We start from the raw sequence: 17,900 nt of genomic DNA on the forward strand, positions 1-17,900 counted from the left end.
AGCTGAAAAAAAAGTAGCTTTATCTTGTAATAGATGCACAAGATAAAATCATTTTATGCAATCGCTATGATTTCCAAACATGCTGGAAAGCATGGAAAAGTCTGGCAAAATCTGTTAGATTCATGGAAATTGAGATACAAGATAGATGTCTTGGGGAAGTTAATATATGTGTTCCTTTTTCCACTCGTAGAGCTATCCCAAAACTTTTTTTATCTGTAAGGAGTAAGTTATTTTATCGATCTGACTTTGACATGAAGATGGGACAGCTGTGCTCTGAAATGGATGACTTTCCTTCTTTTCATATATTTTTAAATTTGAGAACCCATGAATGTTCTATCAAACAACTGCTAGGGAGCTTCAAGGGAGATCAAGATCAACGTACCAACGATGTGTAGTAGTAGTTTCCATTCCGGATGCACGTCTCACTTTCATATAGTAACATCATGTTTTGATTTGTGAGTTAAACAAGGATCATACAGTATTTGGGCCTCTTAATTGTCAAATAAATGATGAAATACAAGATAAAAGGGGCACACACCAAATAACCTATTTATTTTCTTTATTTTGTGACCTAATAAAGGTTGGAACAAGCGGATTGATTATGAGCCAGGAACAGGGAGCAAGCAGTTGTTTCCTAAAATGCACTTGGAAACGTGCGGTGAGCCCTTGTCTGGTATTAAGGCGATGGTAGAGCTGCAGACCAGTCATATTGGAAAGGGCTGCGACCGGGAGACGTACTCTGAAAAATCTCTGCAAAAACTTTGTGGTAAGTACAGAGAAATCAGGAGTAGAAATGACGACTGGGATTGAGAGGATGGAGAAAAAAAAAGGAAAAAAAGCAATGGCATACAATGCTCTGTTGAAATTGTGAGCTGTTATTCAGGAGTTAAGGGTCGGGATAATGAGAGTCTCGCAAATTTAATTTCAAGAAGGAATTACATTTTGTAGTCCCGGCCTCTTCATTATATTAATATGCCATTTTTCAGTGTGCCATTTAAATCCTAGAGACTATTTTTGAATTCATTTAATATTCTAAATTAGATTTCAAATGACATTCAAGACTTTGACGTGTGTTCATTATTGCTTCCCATTTATACCTTTGAATACCCTGTTCTATGTGACACACTCAGTAGCATGTCAGTGATTGATTTGATCCTATTAGTAAAGAAGAGAGGTTCTTAATGTGAAACTTGAATGAGTTCCTTTTTCAAGAGTCATTTAAGTATGTTGTATGGCACACAGTAGTAATTGTTTGTTTTATTCAACACTATGAGACTGCATTGTTGTTTAAGCTTCGGGGATTTCAAGTCACCTTTAAGAGTGAGAAATCAGAATTAGTCAAGCAAAAAACACATTTACATTTGAATACTGTAAATTATAAATTGAGGTAATCCCAATTTTTTGGGATGTGTGATCAAAATTCTCCAATTAGGAACCACATACCAGTTGACCTTGAAAGATATTTGCCATAAGTGTAATGCAACGTCCTGGTGAGAGAAAAAAGAAAACACAAACTCATCCTTCATCCTAATATAAAGTTACATTTCTGTGATTCAAATTTCCTTCAGGTTCATTCTCTGTTCAGTTCTCTTGTATTGTCTAATTGGTCCTTCCAGGTGCAGCATCTGGCAGCACTGACCTCCTCCCTGCCCCCAGTCTTGCCACAAACTGGACTGCATCACTTTTGACAGACAGCGGGCGCGACAGCGACCTCATCTATCGATTTGATGGACACCAGGCCGCCAATGTCCCTGATCATGTTGTGCCACAGAATTTGACACATCAATTCACCATAGCAACGTGGATGAAACATGGGCCTTGTCCAGGGCTCAGAGCTGAGAAGGAAACTTTACTGTGTAGCTCTGACAAAACCGGTGAGAATTCAGTGTATCTCCTATTTGAAAAGAATGTGAAGATTCCAGATCTGGGGGGAAAAAACAAACTATTATCACTGATATTTATTGAACAATTAATTTTGATGTGATGTCCATTTAACATTTCTAAAATTAGGACACTCATCAAACCACAAGGAAAACTGTTGATATATAGCCATCTCACATTTGAGTGAGATGGCTACACAACATTACACATGAATTGCAAGGAAAATGTGTCATGTTAAAATATAATACAAAACTGCAGTGAATTTCATCTAATCATTCATCAAAAACATCTATAACATTTTCTCCTTGCAAGCTTTTTTAAAGGATCTGGATTTTAAGGATTGATTTAATTGCCATGATGAAGATGTGATTGTACTATAGAGGTCTTATCTGCTTTACAGAAGTCTTATCTGATGATAACTCTTCAACTGTCAATTTTCTTTATCCATTTTTATAACTGTACTTATACTTGAACTTCAATAAGATAGGTTGTTAACATGATAAATGAAGAAAAACAAACTGCAGCAATTCTTTACACAGGTATTTGGTTTGACATTTTGGATTAGTGAAAATGACAGTCGGCTATGAATTCACTCATAAAAAGGCTTGTTTTTGGCAGACAATGATATTGGCCACTTTATTGGCTTTGGAGTAGAAACCATAAACCATCATAATATCCGAGAGCATATCAATGTTTGTCTCTCTGTGGGTTTAGCCATGCATGTCCCCTTTCTTTTGCAGAAATGAACCGTCACCATTATTCCCTGTATGTTCACAACTGTCGCTTGGTGTTCTTGCTCAGAAGAGATTTCACTCAGGTTGACACTTTCAGACCTGCTGAGTTCCACTGGAAACTGGAGCAGGTGAGGTTCTGAGAGTCATTGCGTGTGCGTGTGTGTGTGTGTGTGTGTGTGTGTGTGTGTGTGCGTGCGCACGTGCTAATGGGTGTGTGAGTGTGTCTCATATGTCCTTAATAACATACTACATATGTGTGTAAGGGTGTGGATAGACAGAATCAGATTCAGAAAAACCTTATTTGTCCCCCGAGGGGCAATCGGAGGGTACATTCTTATGGGATATAGTATCGTGATGTTCTTGTGAAAGCAGACTGGAGGGGATCAGGGAACTGCTGTTTGTTTAAATTAGGGAAGGGAGATGCTCTCCTTTCTAGTTACCAGGCACCCTTCATCACTTTGTTCTGTTATAAAGAGGAGTGCATAAGACAATACTACACACACACACACATGCAGGTGTGTAATGCTTGGAAAGTTTGTAGGGCTACTACTGTGAAACTTACAGCAGGATATGTCTGTGGAGGTTCTCAGTCATCCAGGTCATGGTTAATTCTTGTCAAAGTCATACTGCTTCTCATAGCATCTGGATTTGATTTTCTTTCCTTTCCAAGTGAAAAAAGAAGGTTTTGGCAATGATTACAGGAGGAGAGTTTGCACTTGATAAAGCCAAATCTCTTAATTCTGACGATGAAACTGTAAATGGTACCTCAAAGTTAAATGACATGTACATGGGTTTCCGTCAAAGGATTATGGTGTTTTGAAGTGGTTGAGAAAGGGTGCAGAGTCATGTAAGTTAGAAATGACCTGGCAAGAAATATGCAATTGCTCAAGAAGTACCCAGTAAATATAATGCTTTTAGGGGAATCGTTTCACAAATCGGCATCTATTCAAAGTGATGAAGCCAACTGTTAGCCTTGAGTAGAGGATTTTTTTTTTTTTTTTTTCGTAAAAATGTTAACTCAAGTCCTTGGATCTATAATTTTGATAAAAAGCCAAAGAACAAGCTCATAAGGCAAACTCCCATTCCCCCTTCTCCGGGGGAGGGGGGCTCTGAAAGTTACTAATGAAGGATGGTCAATAGAAATCTAATCTAACTGTGTAGCCTTGTGATATGTTGTGTATCCATTTTATATTAAAACACCGAAATGTTCTTTGTAATGCATGCAAGAGAATTTGCTCAAAGAGGTAGTTGATTCAAAGAGGTAAATCATGTCTGTGTATACACTCTAAAGGCATTCAGTGTTCTTTTATATTGCATAGAATTATAAATTGTTTGTTCCCAGTCTTAGTAGGCATGCACATATGTGAATGATGAAAGCAGTTTTCTCTCTTTTGCTCCCTGAGAATACAAGAGAATGACTTTTTCGAAGTCACAGGTACAACAAAACATATTTTCCTCTTGTGTACCTTATAACCGGGTAGTTGTTTGTTGTAGGTCAAAGGTAGATTTAAAAGAAGTTTTCCCAACTCAGTGTTTCCTACCTCCTGGGAACTGCAGAGGCGAATGTAAGAAGTGCTGATATTTCTCACAATCAATCTCCAGTCATGAGTCTACTGGAGTCCCCTGTCTTCTTTTGTAAAAGCTGTCTGTAAAACTAATCAACATCTGTCAGTTTTCATTGCTACAGATTTTTTTTTTTTTTGTCAGTAATTGGCTTAATAGACAGAGACCACTGGAGTTTGAGTTTATTTTGTTGCTTTGTGAGGCTATAGCTATTCAAAGTGGTTCTTTGAGTTAGATGCTATGGACAGCATGCTAAGTTACCAAAAGGATAACTCCAGTAGCCATGTTCGCTTCCTTGGTTTCACATTTTATCATGCTGCTTTACTGATTAACATTCATAACATGATGGGAACAAGGTATTTCACAAGCGATTAGTTGTTAATCAAATATTTACGATGGTGGATGAAGTACTCAGATCATTTTTAGATAATTTATAGACTAAAAATACTCAATTACAGAAAAACCCTAAATTGAAAAGATTGATTTAAATTGTACATTTTGCAGACTATGTCATATTATTGCTATTATAGAAATTGCTTTGTTTTGCATCATCAATATATTCTCACAAAACGATTGTGAAGTCTTAGAGATTGTTTCAATTGACTGATATTAATAGTTTGTCACCATAATATGCCATGTGTGTATCAGTAAATCTTGTTGGTTTATTTCTCTCTAACTGTTCATACAAAATGCAGAGCACGTGTTTAATAGACCATGCAATTTTTTATATTGGAAGCAGGATGAAATAATTTCTCCTGAATGTATTCTGGGAAGCAGGTAAAGATGTCAAATAAATGTAGTGAAATTATAGACGTATGAAATTCAAATACTAAAGGAAAAAAATACCTTAAATTTGTTAAATTAAATACCCTTTTACACCACTGATTATTGCATAGTAACAGACTAATTGTAAATGTAGTTATTGGCTGTTGAAATGAATAGGTCTGAGGATTCTGGGGTTGCCTTTTTTTTTTTTGTATGGAAGATGCGTAATGATTTGTGAAGATAAGCTGTATTCACATTCCCTATGAAAATGAAGATACAGCATCATACCTGCAAATGATGATTTGAAAAATGCCGCTAATAATGGTGGTCTTATTTTCCAGAACTGATCATGCGTCCTTCATTATAATCCGAGTACATTATGTGTGACCGCCTCATTATGAAAGTCAACGCATCCTATTCCAGTAAGATTATTTTAACTCGAAGCTTCAGAGGTAACCCTGGAATGGTTTGTGATACTACAAATTAACCCTATTACAGCCTTTTAATCAAGGGTTCAGTCACACATTAGCTCATTTGGAAAAAATGACGAGCTTTGTTGATTTAACAGAGACACATGAATGCATGAAAGAGGTTATTATACGGCACTGATCATTAAAATATTGCTTACAGAAAGCTGTAGATTATCATCTATTAATTCTCAGTGTTTTTTTTTAAATCTTTTACCTATACGCTGCATTAATCTCCAGCTCAACAGAGCTGCAACCACTGAGAAAGGAGTAGTGTCACTGAGAAGAGGTGACTAAAGGGTGTCACCACTGCTTCTACTGTCCTTGTTTGTCCAGCACTTTGAAAGGACACTCAATGGCTTCCGCAGCAACTCCATTTAGCTCTATTGATTTTGCCATTCTTTCCCCAAGAGAGACAGAATAGAGAAGAATGAAGGAAAGCTGGCAAAGGTGGAGTGAGAGAGAGAGCTGGGCTTCCATTTTCCGTGTCGATCGAACACGGTGCAGGAATGTCACATCTGATGGAAAACTTAACCCGCACCTCCTGCACATTTTCTTCAGTTTTCATTCAGGGTAATGCACTTACGGATGGATTACTCCTTTATATGCGCGTTATAGCCTCTCACGAGGATGCCTATCAGTTCACTCCAGCTGTTGAAAAGATTTCCGCACGGAGCAGAGAGCTATAAGACAGAGATTGTAGGAATGAGCCAAACATTTAAACAAAGCCACAAGCAGAGAGCAGAAACTGAAATACATTTAGAGTCTCGCCTTGGACTTTTATGCCTCCAGTTTAGGTCTGAGATTTGGGATTGATTTTGAACCTTTATAAGCGAAGCGTTATTTATCCATGGTTTGGCCTGTGTAGCAAGAGAAGGAGGAAAATATCCAGGCCAGCAAAAGAGCGAGAAGGGGAGATAAATGGACAATATGTTTTTTTTTACAAAGATGAACCATAAGCCAAAGATTTATTTGAGCTGGCAGCTGTTTGATAGGCCAATTTGTGGGGGCGTTGGCAGATCACATGTTGTGAAGCAAAGACAAACTATCCCGTGTCAGATGCCTAAACAGCATCAGGCCTCCCACTATTGATCCTTTATGGAATTCAATTATCCCAACTGAATGCTGGGAGTAGTATAAAAACACCTCATTAATTGTTTATAAAAGTAACTACAACTGCCAGTCTTATCTCTTTGTGCTGTTACCACAGTAGTGAACGATGTCTACTTTTGATCAGAAGCCCACTGATATTTTGCAAAAGATTAGTTGATGAATATAGTGTTGATGGGCATCTTCCCTCTCAGCACCACATATCAGGACATTGGATTCAGCTATTTTCTTTCATCTGATACATCATCCATCCATCCATTATCTACCTCTTATCCTACACTGATGGTCGCAGGGGATGCTGGAGCCTTTCCCGGCTATCATCGGGCGAGAGGCTGGGTACTGGTCGTCATTCAATCGCAGAGACACATACACAGACAAACAGCCATTCACACACTCATTGACAGACGAGGACAATTTTCCATTTTTTTTTTTCTAATGGACCTTCGGCATGTTTTTTGGTCGGTGGGAGAAAATGTAGAACCCGGAGGAAACAAACAGACACAGGGAGAACAGGCAGACTCCTCACAGAAAAGGTCCCATGTCAGAATCAAACCAGAGTCTGATACATAATCCATCCATCCATCCATCCATCCATCCATCCATCCATCCATCCATTGTTTGCCGCTTATCCTGCACTCAGGGTCGCGGGGGATGCTGGAGCTGGATATTGCAGCTGTCATCGGGCGAGAGGCGGGGTACACCCAGGACTGGTTGCCAAATCAATGGCAGGGCCACATGTACAGACAGATAACCATTCGCTTACTCATTTGGGGCAATTTTTCCCAATTTTCTTTCAATTAACCTCCTGCGTGGTTTTTGGTCTGTGAGAGAAAACCTGAGCGCTCGGAGGAAACAAACACAGACACAGGGAGAACATGCAGACCTCATCGGAAGGTCCCATGTCCGAATCAAACCAGTCTGATACATAATATTTAGTTAATTTATTTTTTAATTCAGGCTGTATTTTATGATTCACTTTCAATGGCATAACAATTTTAGGTTTTAGTTTGAAATTAGGAGTCTGTTTCCTTTGTCTGATGTTGGCATGTGTATTCCGTGCTCATCACTTAAATTTTCAGAAAATGTTGCTGAAGTGCAATGCTTTAACATTATTGTTCAAAATCCAATTGCTCTCGCCTACATTGTTGTGCTTTTAGGCAAATGTATATATTCTCTTCAGTGCACAGTATATAAAACTATGACTCATCCCAATTTTGCAACAGCACATATTGAGGATGTTTTATTAGACCGTTTAAAAAAGCATTTGCAGGCTATGATTTTTTGCTTTGTTTTTTGTTTTTTTCCCCCACACAAAACACAATAATTTTTGAGTATTACTTCTAACTTTTACACTATATTGTGAGTTTTGTTCCTAGCTTCAGTTCATCCTCCAGTGTGGGTGTGTTTCAGTGAGCGTGTGTGTGTCTAAGGGCTCTTAATGCCACTATCTTCTACTTATAGGCCACTCAGCGGACACGCTGTGTGCACCATAAGCACCACATCAGAATTCAGCATACTAATGCATTTGCAGCTTGCCTTCCATTTCCCCTTCTCTTTTTTCCCCTCATCCCTCTATCTTGTCCACTTATTCTTCACAACTTATGTCTTTGCTGTGAGAAAAAGTGCCAAAATGTACCTGAGGGTATAATTCAAGTTCTATATTACTATTATTATTTCTGTGCATTTCTTTGCAGTTGTGCACCACTTTACTGTGGTTTAGGGATAAAAATCCTGAAATATATGTTAACATGTCAAAAACATCTGTTTGACTTTGTATGTTGTATATTTCATTGTATGCTTTAGTATCTATGATGGTGAAATATACATCTGTTTTACCAAGAGGACAGCTAACTTCTATTCACACCAAGGAAGACTATATAGATAACAATATGAACATCCACATTGGATTATAACTACTGGAACTATTGGAAGCACTAAATACGCACCATATGCTTCAGGTTTGACAAAATCACTTGATTTCTCACTCTCTCTTCCTGTGTTTTTAGAGAGCGAGATTTGTTACAGCATTTAAACAAGAGTGGGCAGTTACTATAATGACCTCCATATTCATAGAACAAAATTGAGATAAATGCAAGCTTCTGTCCCGCCTGAGAGATTTTCCTTTACTGGAGTAGTGATGACCCTTTCCACAATGTCGTTTGTCATGATGAATGTGACATATTGAATGTGTCGTGTTGAACGTGATGGCCTTTTATTTATTTTATCCTTTTCCTTTTCTGTTATTCATCAAATCCCTCCTAAAGTGATGGCCACAGTAATGTGTGTACAGCTCTGTATAGTTCAGTTTTTAAACGGTTGGTCAAATGTACACTTGTGGGGAGGTGAAGTTGAACGGGTTAAAGGGTCCACTTTTATTGTACAACCAAAAATACGCATTATGATATTTTGTAGAAAAGTGTCCTTACTTCCCTCTTTGGTCATCACTCTGTCATTCTCTTTCACTATCCAAAATTGTAGTTCACCAAAAATGGCAGAAGGGTAGAGGGCAAAAACATGAACAGATGACATGACAGGAGAGCAGAGTGTAAGAAGAGAGAGAGAATGGAACAAGGCAGTTTTAAAAAGAAGTGGGTCAGGAAAAGAGGGTAAGAGTTCTTGAAGGTGAAAGCCATCTTGTGCATACTAACCTCTCAAATCAATTATCAGTAGCAAAAGAATACATTTGTCCTCCAATGTCAGTCATTACAGCCATTATCACCAAGAAAACCATCAGTGGTTTGCTGGTCTGTTGGATCACCGGTCTCAAAAGTTTTTTATAAAACAATATTTCTAGTAAAGACCTTCATTCTATCTACATAAGGCAAATCTTATTAAATGATTTATCGATAGCTATGTTTTTGCTAATACAAATTTAACATTGTATTTGATATTTGTGTATCTGAGGTTAGTTTTTTCCCATCATATCAATCTTAAATTCAGCTGTGATGACCTCTATGTCATTCTGGCCTTTTAGATTTTCCTTCTTTTGTGCCAATGTGGAAGATGTAAAACGGTAAAGATACCTTGGCAGATTTCCAGAAGATAGACAGGCTTATCTCTGGTGTCTTATTCTCAGTTCTAAAAGACTGCTATTGCATGGCAATGTGCTCAGCAAAGAGAATCTGACTCACCAAGGTAGGGTATTATCGACTGAGTCTCAAAGCAGTATCTTTGTAAGGAGGAGCGATGGTTACTATCAGAAATGTATTTCATTTTTTTTTTTTTTTAGAATCAAGATTTTAGTTTTAATAATTGTACAGTTCTTTATCCTGCCTAACGCTGGCAAGGATCAAGGGTTATTCATCCAAAAGAAAATATGATTGAAGCAATATACTCTTAATAAAACTAGAAAGGGCAATTAATAGTCTTCAAATCCAGATCCAGTATAGTGCGAAGGATTAAACTGAGCTTTGAAGGGGCTTATTAGTGTTAGATTTACAAAAGCTTACATCACTAAAGTTTGTAGTCAAAAAAAGAAAACTGTAAGAAAGGACTATTTCCACAAAGTGACTTTTGGAAAGGTTTTTCCCAATTAGGTCACCTATGTGGACTTCTGCAAAAAAAAATTGGCTTTCAGAAAGTTTTTTTTCCAAACTGCAAGATCCATAATATTATACAAGATATTTGAAAAATAGCATTGACACAACAAATTTCCAGTGGACTTTGAATAGTTAATAACAGCTACTATTCACCACTATGATCGTGCTGTTATTTGTGAGAAGCCACGCAGTGGCTGCAAACAATATGATGCAGCACATTAGGACAATAAAATGGAGGACTGATCCAAGAAAAAAAACTTTTGTGCAATGATCTTTTCAAGAACACAAAATGTGCCGCTGTTAAACTACCATTTCTCCCATTTTCATAAACACTCATGGTTAAAAAGTATTCTGCATGGTACAAATGTACACTTCACCCTCAGCCGGAGGAGGAATAGTATTCCATCCTGCGTTTATCATTAAGTTTATCTAAACTCAATTAACTAAAAACTGCTGCCATTTTAGAGGCACAGTCTTGGTATGCTGAGATTATTCTTTTCTTTTACTATTCATGGGCTAGGAAAAAAAAGAACATTGCATTCGTTAGCTTTTGCAAAATCTTTCTTTTTCCATGCTACCAATCAGTTGCACCAAAAGCTTTACAAAATATAGATGTTTTTTCCAATAACCTGAAAACAGGCAGTTTTGCTGACCATGCAATGTACAGCAACCACAATCAAATCATGCAATGTGTTTGTGTTGTGTAGAGGCTTACAGTTTGTCCCTATGTGGCTCTCGGCGGAGACAGGCAGCGAGAATTTTTGCCCTGTCACCTTCGTAAAGAGTGACCGTCCATTCCACTCTACTGAAATAAATATCACTGGGATGTGTGTGTGCTCTGCCCAAAAAAGTAGTGTAACAGAGCCCTGTGGGTGTGCTTATAAATGCTGTATCATATCCTGAATTAAATGTAGGTCCAACTCAAATTAAATGTTAGGTTCAAATAAATTCTTAATGTAAGTGACAAAGGTTATCCCAAATTTCTTTTAGTGGAACAGAAGCTGAGGTGTGGAGTGAAAAACTGTCAAATGGTCTCTATTTCTTCAACAAGTGGCTGGAATTGAATTATTAGCTCCACACTAATGGGAAAACGGCAAGATGTTGCTGCTCAGCTGCTCACAGGACTAAGTTTCAGACATTTTAAAATATCTACCTAAAACATTTCTCTGAATATTTTTCCTTTTTTTTTTTTTTTAAATCTTTTTTATTATTTCTCTATTTTGACTTGTGGCACCTACACAAACATCTCATTTTCCCCATGGATTTGCCTTCAACCTCAAAGTCTTTTTTTTTTTTTTTTTTTTTTTGGATTTTTATGTGAACCACAGAAATCGGAAATTCCTTTAACGGACAGAAGCAGATTACCTACACTGCCCAAAGTCATTTTGTTCAAAACATGAGTATAATTGACACCATTCTCAACTCCGTATGGTAAATTCTGCAAAACAAGATGCATGTACTGTATGGATTTATGTGTGTGTGTGTGTGTGTGTGCATGTGTGTGCGTACGTGCGTGCGTGCGTGTGTGAAACTTTTTTTTTTTTTTTTCTACTTCCCAAATGATGAAAGCATGTGATTCATAGAGAGACTTCTGGCTCTCACCACACCTGCTTGCCTTTTCCCTCTTCAGTTCCTCTGCCCCACCATGTCTTTGATCAGAGTAACAAAGTCACTAGAGCACACGAGTTCTTCCCAAAAAGGAAATCCTCTTTTAGTCATGTCAGATTCAGTGTTTCTCTGCCCTAATCAAAGCAACTGAGTTGCTTTGATTTTAATCTTATCTGACCTCTCAACTCCAAATCCATGCTACTGAAGCGGTAAACATGTAATGATGTATTACTTGTACCAGCTGAAATAGGCGCTTGTTACGGAGCCGAGTGACAGGGCCGAGGAACAGGATGTGTGTCTGCATGTCAAAGTGTCTGTGGTTTAAATTATTTGTGCGGTTCACGGTATTTTGGCAGCAATGTTTGTCAAACGTCTTGTGCCTTTAGCCTCTTAATTTTAAACTGCTTGAGAAATCGGAGGATACCAAACAAATGATTCAGAGATAATGGCATGAATGGTCTATGCTTTTTATCGAAGCTAAAAGGCAGCGTACTCACAAGGATGCATCTTTAGATTTTATTACATGGTTGGAGTAGCAGCATCCCTTCGCATCATTCTGTATGGGAAAGTGTGTCCCCTGACAATTACCCAGAAATAAGTAGTTGCCAAACTAATCTAGTTCCATGGCTGTCCTATTTGAAACCTGATATTTTCACATTCATGGGTTGACCAGGCAGACATATCACAGAATGTTTTGGTTGGATCTTGTTGTCCATAAATTATGCTATCTCTTTTTTCCCCCCTCGCAGATCTGTGACAAAGAGTGGCACTATTATGTGATCAATGTGGAATTTCCTGCGGTGACGCTGTTTGTGGACGGTGTGACATATGAACCCTATCTGGTGACTGATGACTGGCCAATCCATGCCCTGAAGATTGATACACAGCTGACGGTGGGAGCCTGCTGGCAAGGTCAGCGGGTCTCTTAGTCTGATTGGACTGCACCAATGCATGAAAACACAGTAATGGTATGAAAATGCTGTAATATTGTGTTTGGGTATTTCTTCTTTAAAGTACCCGCACAATTAGTTTCAATAGTATGTGATTTTGGAATAACATTCTGGTAAGCTTGGGGCCGTGAGAGCTATTTACAAGCTATATTTCGGAGATAAAATGTTATCGCTTTTCTGCAATTGCCTCAGAACCGGTTGTTTCCCTTGTAGCAGGAATACTTTTGCTTTTCTGTTTCATAAACAAAAAAAAGTTAACAGAAGGTTAATTGAAGAATCCAAATTTCTCAGACACATGGAAAGAAGGGAGGTAAGTCTCCATCTGTGGTCCAGTGATTGACAGTCTGAAATGAGATTGGTTCTTGGCCCACTCCAAACCCTAAGTGCAGGACAAGTGGTACAAGACAATGAATGAATGAATGTATGTCTAAATTGCGGGTGCTGTTGCCGCCTCATTGTGACATTAATCCACAAATTTTAAGGGCCAACAGATGAATATGTATGAATTGCAAGTGCTTTTTGGCCCCAAATCACTGTGTTATATGCCAAGGGCAGCATTGGGGACAGAATTACAGCATGAGGTATATGTAGATAGCTGTTCAATGCAAGCCTTAAATAATGAAGAAAAATATTTTTGAGGCATGGAAAGTGAGAGAGAACGCAGGAGAATTCCAGTTAAGATAAATAGAGATTTAGATTTATGCCTTTGGGCTGCAAGGGTTTCTTTGAAATTGAGAAGTAAGAGCCAAGAGAGTATCAAACAGGAAATTTTGCATCTCGGTTCCAGCGGCAGAGACACAGCTAGCTGTGATCACACTGGCATGAATAAGAGCTTCCCCGCTGCATGTTTATGACTAGAATAATTATTGGGGGAAAAAGTACAGGAGTGCAGAATTAGATGCATCGATCTGTTCTGAAGCCGGTCTAAATCATGGTCATAACAATAATCAGAATCTTCAAAAGCTTCAATCACGGTTGCTTTTTATTTGCCTTCAAATTCCTCCAATCTTTTGCCTGATTGCAATTTTCTTTGTCATCGTCATTTTCACCCTTGCTTCAAGCAGCCCTCCTCTTTCCATGAACCTCTTATTGTGAGAGAAAGCCCTGAAGGAAGGATTAGCAAGAGTGAATGGAGGACAACTTTGCCAGCTATTACATCCCAATGAAGCCGCTTTAAGCTTCACTAAGCCGCAACTGATAACTTTGCAGGCCATTAGTGAGCAAGATTGCCTTTCAGAGGCTTTCATTTCACCAGCCCTTTTCCCCCCCACAATCAACATCATAACGAAGAGACATGTTAAATGAAAGGCATTCAAACCGTACATCAGTGCAATGACAGCAAAAAGACATGTTGCCCCGCACGGTTAACAAGAAAATGGTTTGTTAGTAGTCCTGTTTTTGTTTTGTTTTTTTCTCTGAATAAGCTGCGCTTGATCTTTTCTCATTCCGTGTACATCAGGAATATTAGTGAAATATTTCAAAGTCTAGTGGCACCCAAATATGAAAAATCTCAAGGTAAAACACCTGATATGCACCGAAAGTTAAAAATTATGCTCTCGGTGGTTGTCTGCACAGCCTGTAGCCAAACAATTAGTTTCCCTACTTTCAATATGCTTATCCCAAGGACTGGAACAAGTTCAACAGTCTGCTCAATGAATTTTGAATGATGAGTGGATGATATTTTGTTCTGGAACTTGTTCAACACACTGTCAGTTTTATAATGCTTACAAAGGGAGTTACTAGTTTTCTCCTTTGGATGTACAACGTTTTTCTCCACCTTGTACAAATCAAAGTAACAACATGTTTCATTTGACCTTAGCCGTTTCTGTTCACACCTTTTAAATTAAGAATGACTGCCTTCCCTCCATCCCAAAAAAAAAAAAAATGTGCAGTGAGTGATGTTCAAGCCTCCAGTTTTTATGTACCTTATAAATGTATTTCAACAGTGAATTATTAAGACGGCTAAGAAGGACATCAAAAACAGATATATCTAATTTGGAAAGTATGGAATCTGATAGATTTTACAAAATCATCCCCCAGCCCTCCTCCAAAAAGTCCAGGTAATAAAGAATGTGTGACGTTCCCGCCATGTAACTCGATATTTATTAACTTTTAATGCACAAGACATTGCTGACAATTGCACCTCACTATGAAGGGAAGGGTTTTCTCCAGTAAGCTAGACAACCTGTAGGAACTGATGCACTATCAGAGTTAGAGAAAGCAGACTGCGCTCAAAGGTTGCCTTCCATTTGTTCTCTATGAAAGGCTGTAATTTTTCCATGACAGTCAAAGAGCATTGCAGGCCAAGTATATCTGTCACATTTTGCCTCTTTCTCTTGTCACATTAAGTGAAAACCTGACAGGAAGTTGCAGAATATAGTTTAATGCTCAGATGCTGAACTTCAGTGATTTTTTTTTTTTTTTTTTTTTTTTTTACTCCCCAGTTTTGAAAATCTGATTTTATTTAAAAATGGTCTCTACTTTTGAGTAGTTTCAAGTAATATTTCAACTATTTCACACTGTTGCCATTGGTTTTGTAATCATACCAGACAGAGAGGAAGTATTCAAGAGCCGTCTGTGCTGAGGAACGCTCCGGTTGTATTAATTGTACCTTTCACCGTAAACTGTTTTTGTAAATACTTTCGGAGTACAACTTAGCAGCCTGTTAAGTTTCTGTCCCCGGAGGAATCCGTTGAAATGCAAAAATGTCAGAATTTTTGTTAAATTGGTCCTCTTATGTCTTCCACAGATATGAGTAAGATAAGATAAACTTTGTTGATCCCCATAGGGGAAATTCCTCTGTCACAGCAGCATAATAGTTATAATGTCAAAAAAAAAAAAAGTCATATAAATATAGAGACAGAAGATAGCAAGACATCCATGAGTAAATAGACATCAGCAGCAACAACATCAGGGATAATAAGGGACAACAGAAAGGAACAATAAGGTTGAAAATACAAAACCACCAATATAAATATATTGAATAAAATAAATAAACAAAAATAGGATGTGTGCAGGCTGGGACCAACAAGGATAAGAAAGACAGCAGAGTTATAGTGATTTTTACCTGTCTCCTCTTCCGGAACTCCACAACCACCTCCTTGGTCTTGGAGATGTTGAGTAGGAAGTGGTTCTGGTTGCTCTATTCAACAAAACTCATTACATTACATTATTACATTACAGTCATTTGGCAGACGCTTTAATCCAAAGCGATTTACAAAAAGTGCAATTCAGTCACCGAAGATCCGAAGTAGCAGTAGTCGGAAGTCAGAAGTGACCACTCAACCAAATATCCATCTCAGAATTATAACTCGCAATTAGACCTCTGAACTCCTCCTTGTTGTCATCGTTGATGCATCCAATGATGGAAGAGTCGTCAGAGAAGTTCTGGAGGTGGCAGGAAGCGGAGTTGCACCGGAAGTTAGAGGTGAAGAGGATGAAGAGGAATGGAGTCAGAATATGGGGCATTGCAGGATTTATTCAAGATTATTTTTTCAATGATATATTTTTCTTCTTTCATTTAAGGTTGCATATTGTGTGTGTGTGTGTGGTTATATGATGTTTTTTTCCTCCCAGTTGTTGTTACTTCCAGTTCCAATCTGTTTGCCACCAATACCCTCACTTCCCACTCTCCTTTCTTGTCTCCTCCCTATCAGGTGGCGAGGTAGCAACTCCAAGGTTCACTCAGTATTTCCATGGCAGCCTGTCGGGTCTGACAATTCGACCAGGCCGAATTGAAACCCAGAAGGTTATCTCCTGTTTGCAGGCCTGCAAAGAAGGCCTTGATATTAACTCCCTTGAAAGTCTTGCTAAAGACATTAAGGTGTGTGTAAATTGTGACAGTTTTTTTTTCCCAACACACAGACACACACAAATACAACGGTAGCAGCCTTTGATTGTCAGTACTTTTTCATGCACCTCTCTTTCTACCGAAGAATAACGACTCTGTGTCCGGTTTTAAAGTGACACTAATAAGCAGGAATGTTTTTCATTTTTCATACATAATTAGTTAAAGACAAATCTGTTTGGTGATTTATTTATTTTCTTTAGTTCCATTTTAACCCTGCACAGTCAGTGCTTGTGGTGGAGGGCGAGGATTTGGACAGCATCAATACAGCCATGACCAAGGTCTCTTACATCAACTCTCGACAGTTCCCCACACCTGGCCTCCGGCGGTTACACATCACAACCACTGTACTGTAAGTGCTCCCACAAATAAACTCCTACACAATATTTCATAACACGTGATTTCATACTTTTATGTTTGGCCACAGCTGGCTGTGCATGCACAGACATCTATGTCTAATGATTAGCACTTTATCTAACGGACACCCAAGAGCTTTTGGAGAGCTGGGCAGTGTGCTCCCAAACCTGTAATTACACTTTCCCTTTGAAAATATTTTTGTGGACACACATTGATATTCAAATTAGATTCAGACGGGTCAAAGCTCGCTCATAAATGAGCCATAATAAGGGGTCAGGCGAAAAGATCACTTGTTAGAGACATCCATTTTCACAGTCAACTAGTGTAAAAGTTTGTTCCAATGACAATTTGTCCATAAAACATTTGCAACACGTTCTACTCCATTAACTTTTATACAAAATACGGTTAAGAATCATTACATTAAATTACATTACAAGTGCTTATGTGCTAAGTACCACATCCTTTGATAAATGTTCTTCACCTCCAGAAACTATTCAACAGCTGTTTCCTGTTAGTTTGTGTTTTTGAACATACCTTGCGGCTCTATTTGCCTATTTACTTTAAAAGGTTGTGTCTGCATGGTAGTAATTCATCTTACCAGCTGTGCTCTTGGAAGATGTGATGTGCCAACTAGAAATAAAAATAAAACAGCAAGTTAAATATCCCCCTTTTTATGTTCAGTAGCTCATCAGGAGGTGCACAAATGCGATGTGGAAAATCCTTTTCATGGGAGGCTTCAATTTTTGATGACTTTGTCCACCAAAACTTTATAACTAGAATCTGTGTGAAAATTCAGTACCGTTTATTCAAACAAACCATGGGAAATTTGCATTTATAATAAGCGGTCTAATAATCATAGATCAATGGATCAATGCCTTTGAAAATGTTCGAAGGAATGTGTCGTCTGATGTCTTTGTACCGCAGGCAGTGAGACAGTGGATCATTTGTGTATAAACAATGAAACAACAAGCAGACTCTCTGGCTATTAAGGATAAGCAGACATTTACATATTGAAGTTTGAAAAGCTTTCATTACTATTTCCCTTTTTTTTCCCTTTTTTTTTTTTTTTTGGTCTGATC

At 38.2% G+C, this 17,900-nt stretch overlaps 1 protein-coding gene across 2 annotated transcripts in view; it reads left to right on the forward strand.

The window, feature by feature from the left end:
- Window positions 1-17,900, forward strand: part of clstn2a (calsyntenin 2a) — a 114,874-nt gene that overhangs the window by 91,125 nt on the left and 5,849 nt on the right. The window contains exons 7-12 of one of the 2 annotated variants that reach the window (XM_086172085.1): window positions 581-766; window positions 1,617-1,874; window positions 2,622-2,743; window positions 12,417-12,579; window positions 16,274-16,440; window positions 16,668-16,816. In XM_086172085.1, coding sequence (XP_086028211.1) covers window positions 581-766; window positions 1,617-1,874; window positions 2,622-2,743; window positions 12,417-12,579; window positions 16,274-16,440; window positions 16,668-16,816 — 1,045 coding nt within the window. The remainder of the gene's footprint in view (window positions 1-580; window positions 767-1,616; window positions 1,875-2,621; window positions 2,744-12,416; window positions 12,580-16,273; window positions 16,441-16,667; window positions 16,817-17,900) is intronic. The other variant, XM_086172086.1, reaches the window with a different exon arrangement.

The sequence above is a fragment of the Fistularia commersonii genome, chromosome 25, assembly GCF_037954325.1.
Source record: "Fistularia commersonii isolate RoL2024-O1a breed Wild chromosome 25, RoL_Fcom_v1.0, whole genome shotgun sequence".
NCBI classification, from domain to species: Eukaryota; Metazoa; Chordata; class Actinopteri; order Syngnathiformes; family Fistulariidae; genus Fistularia; species Fistularia commersonii.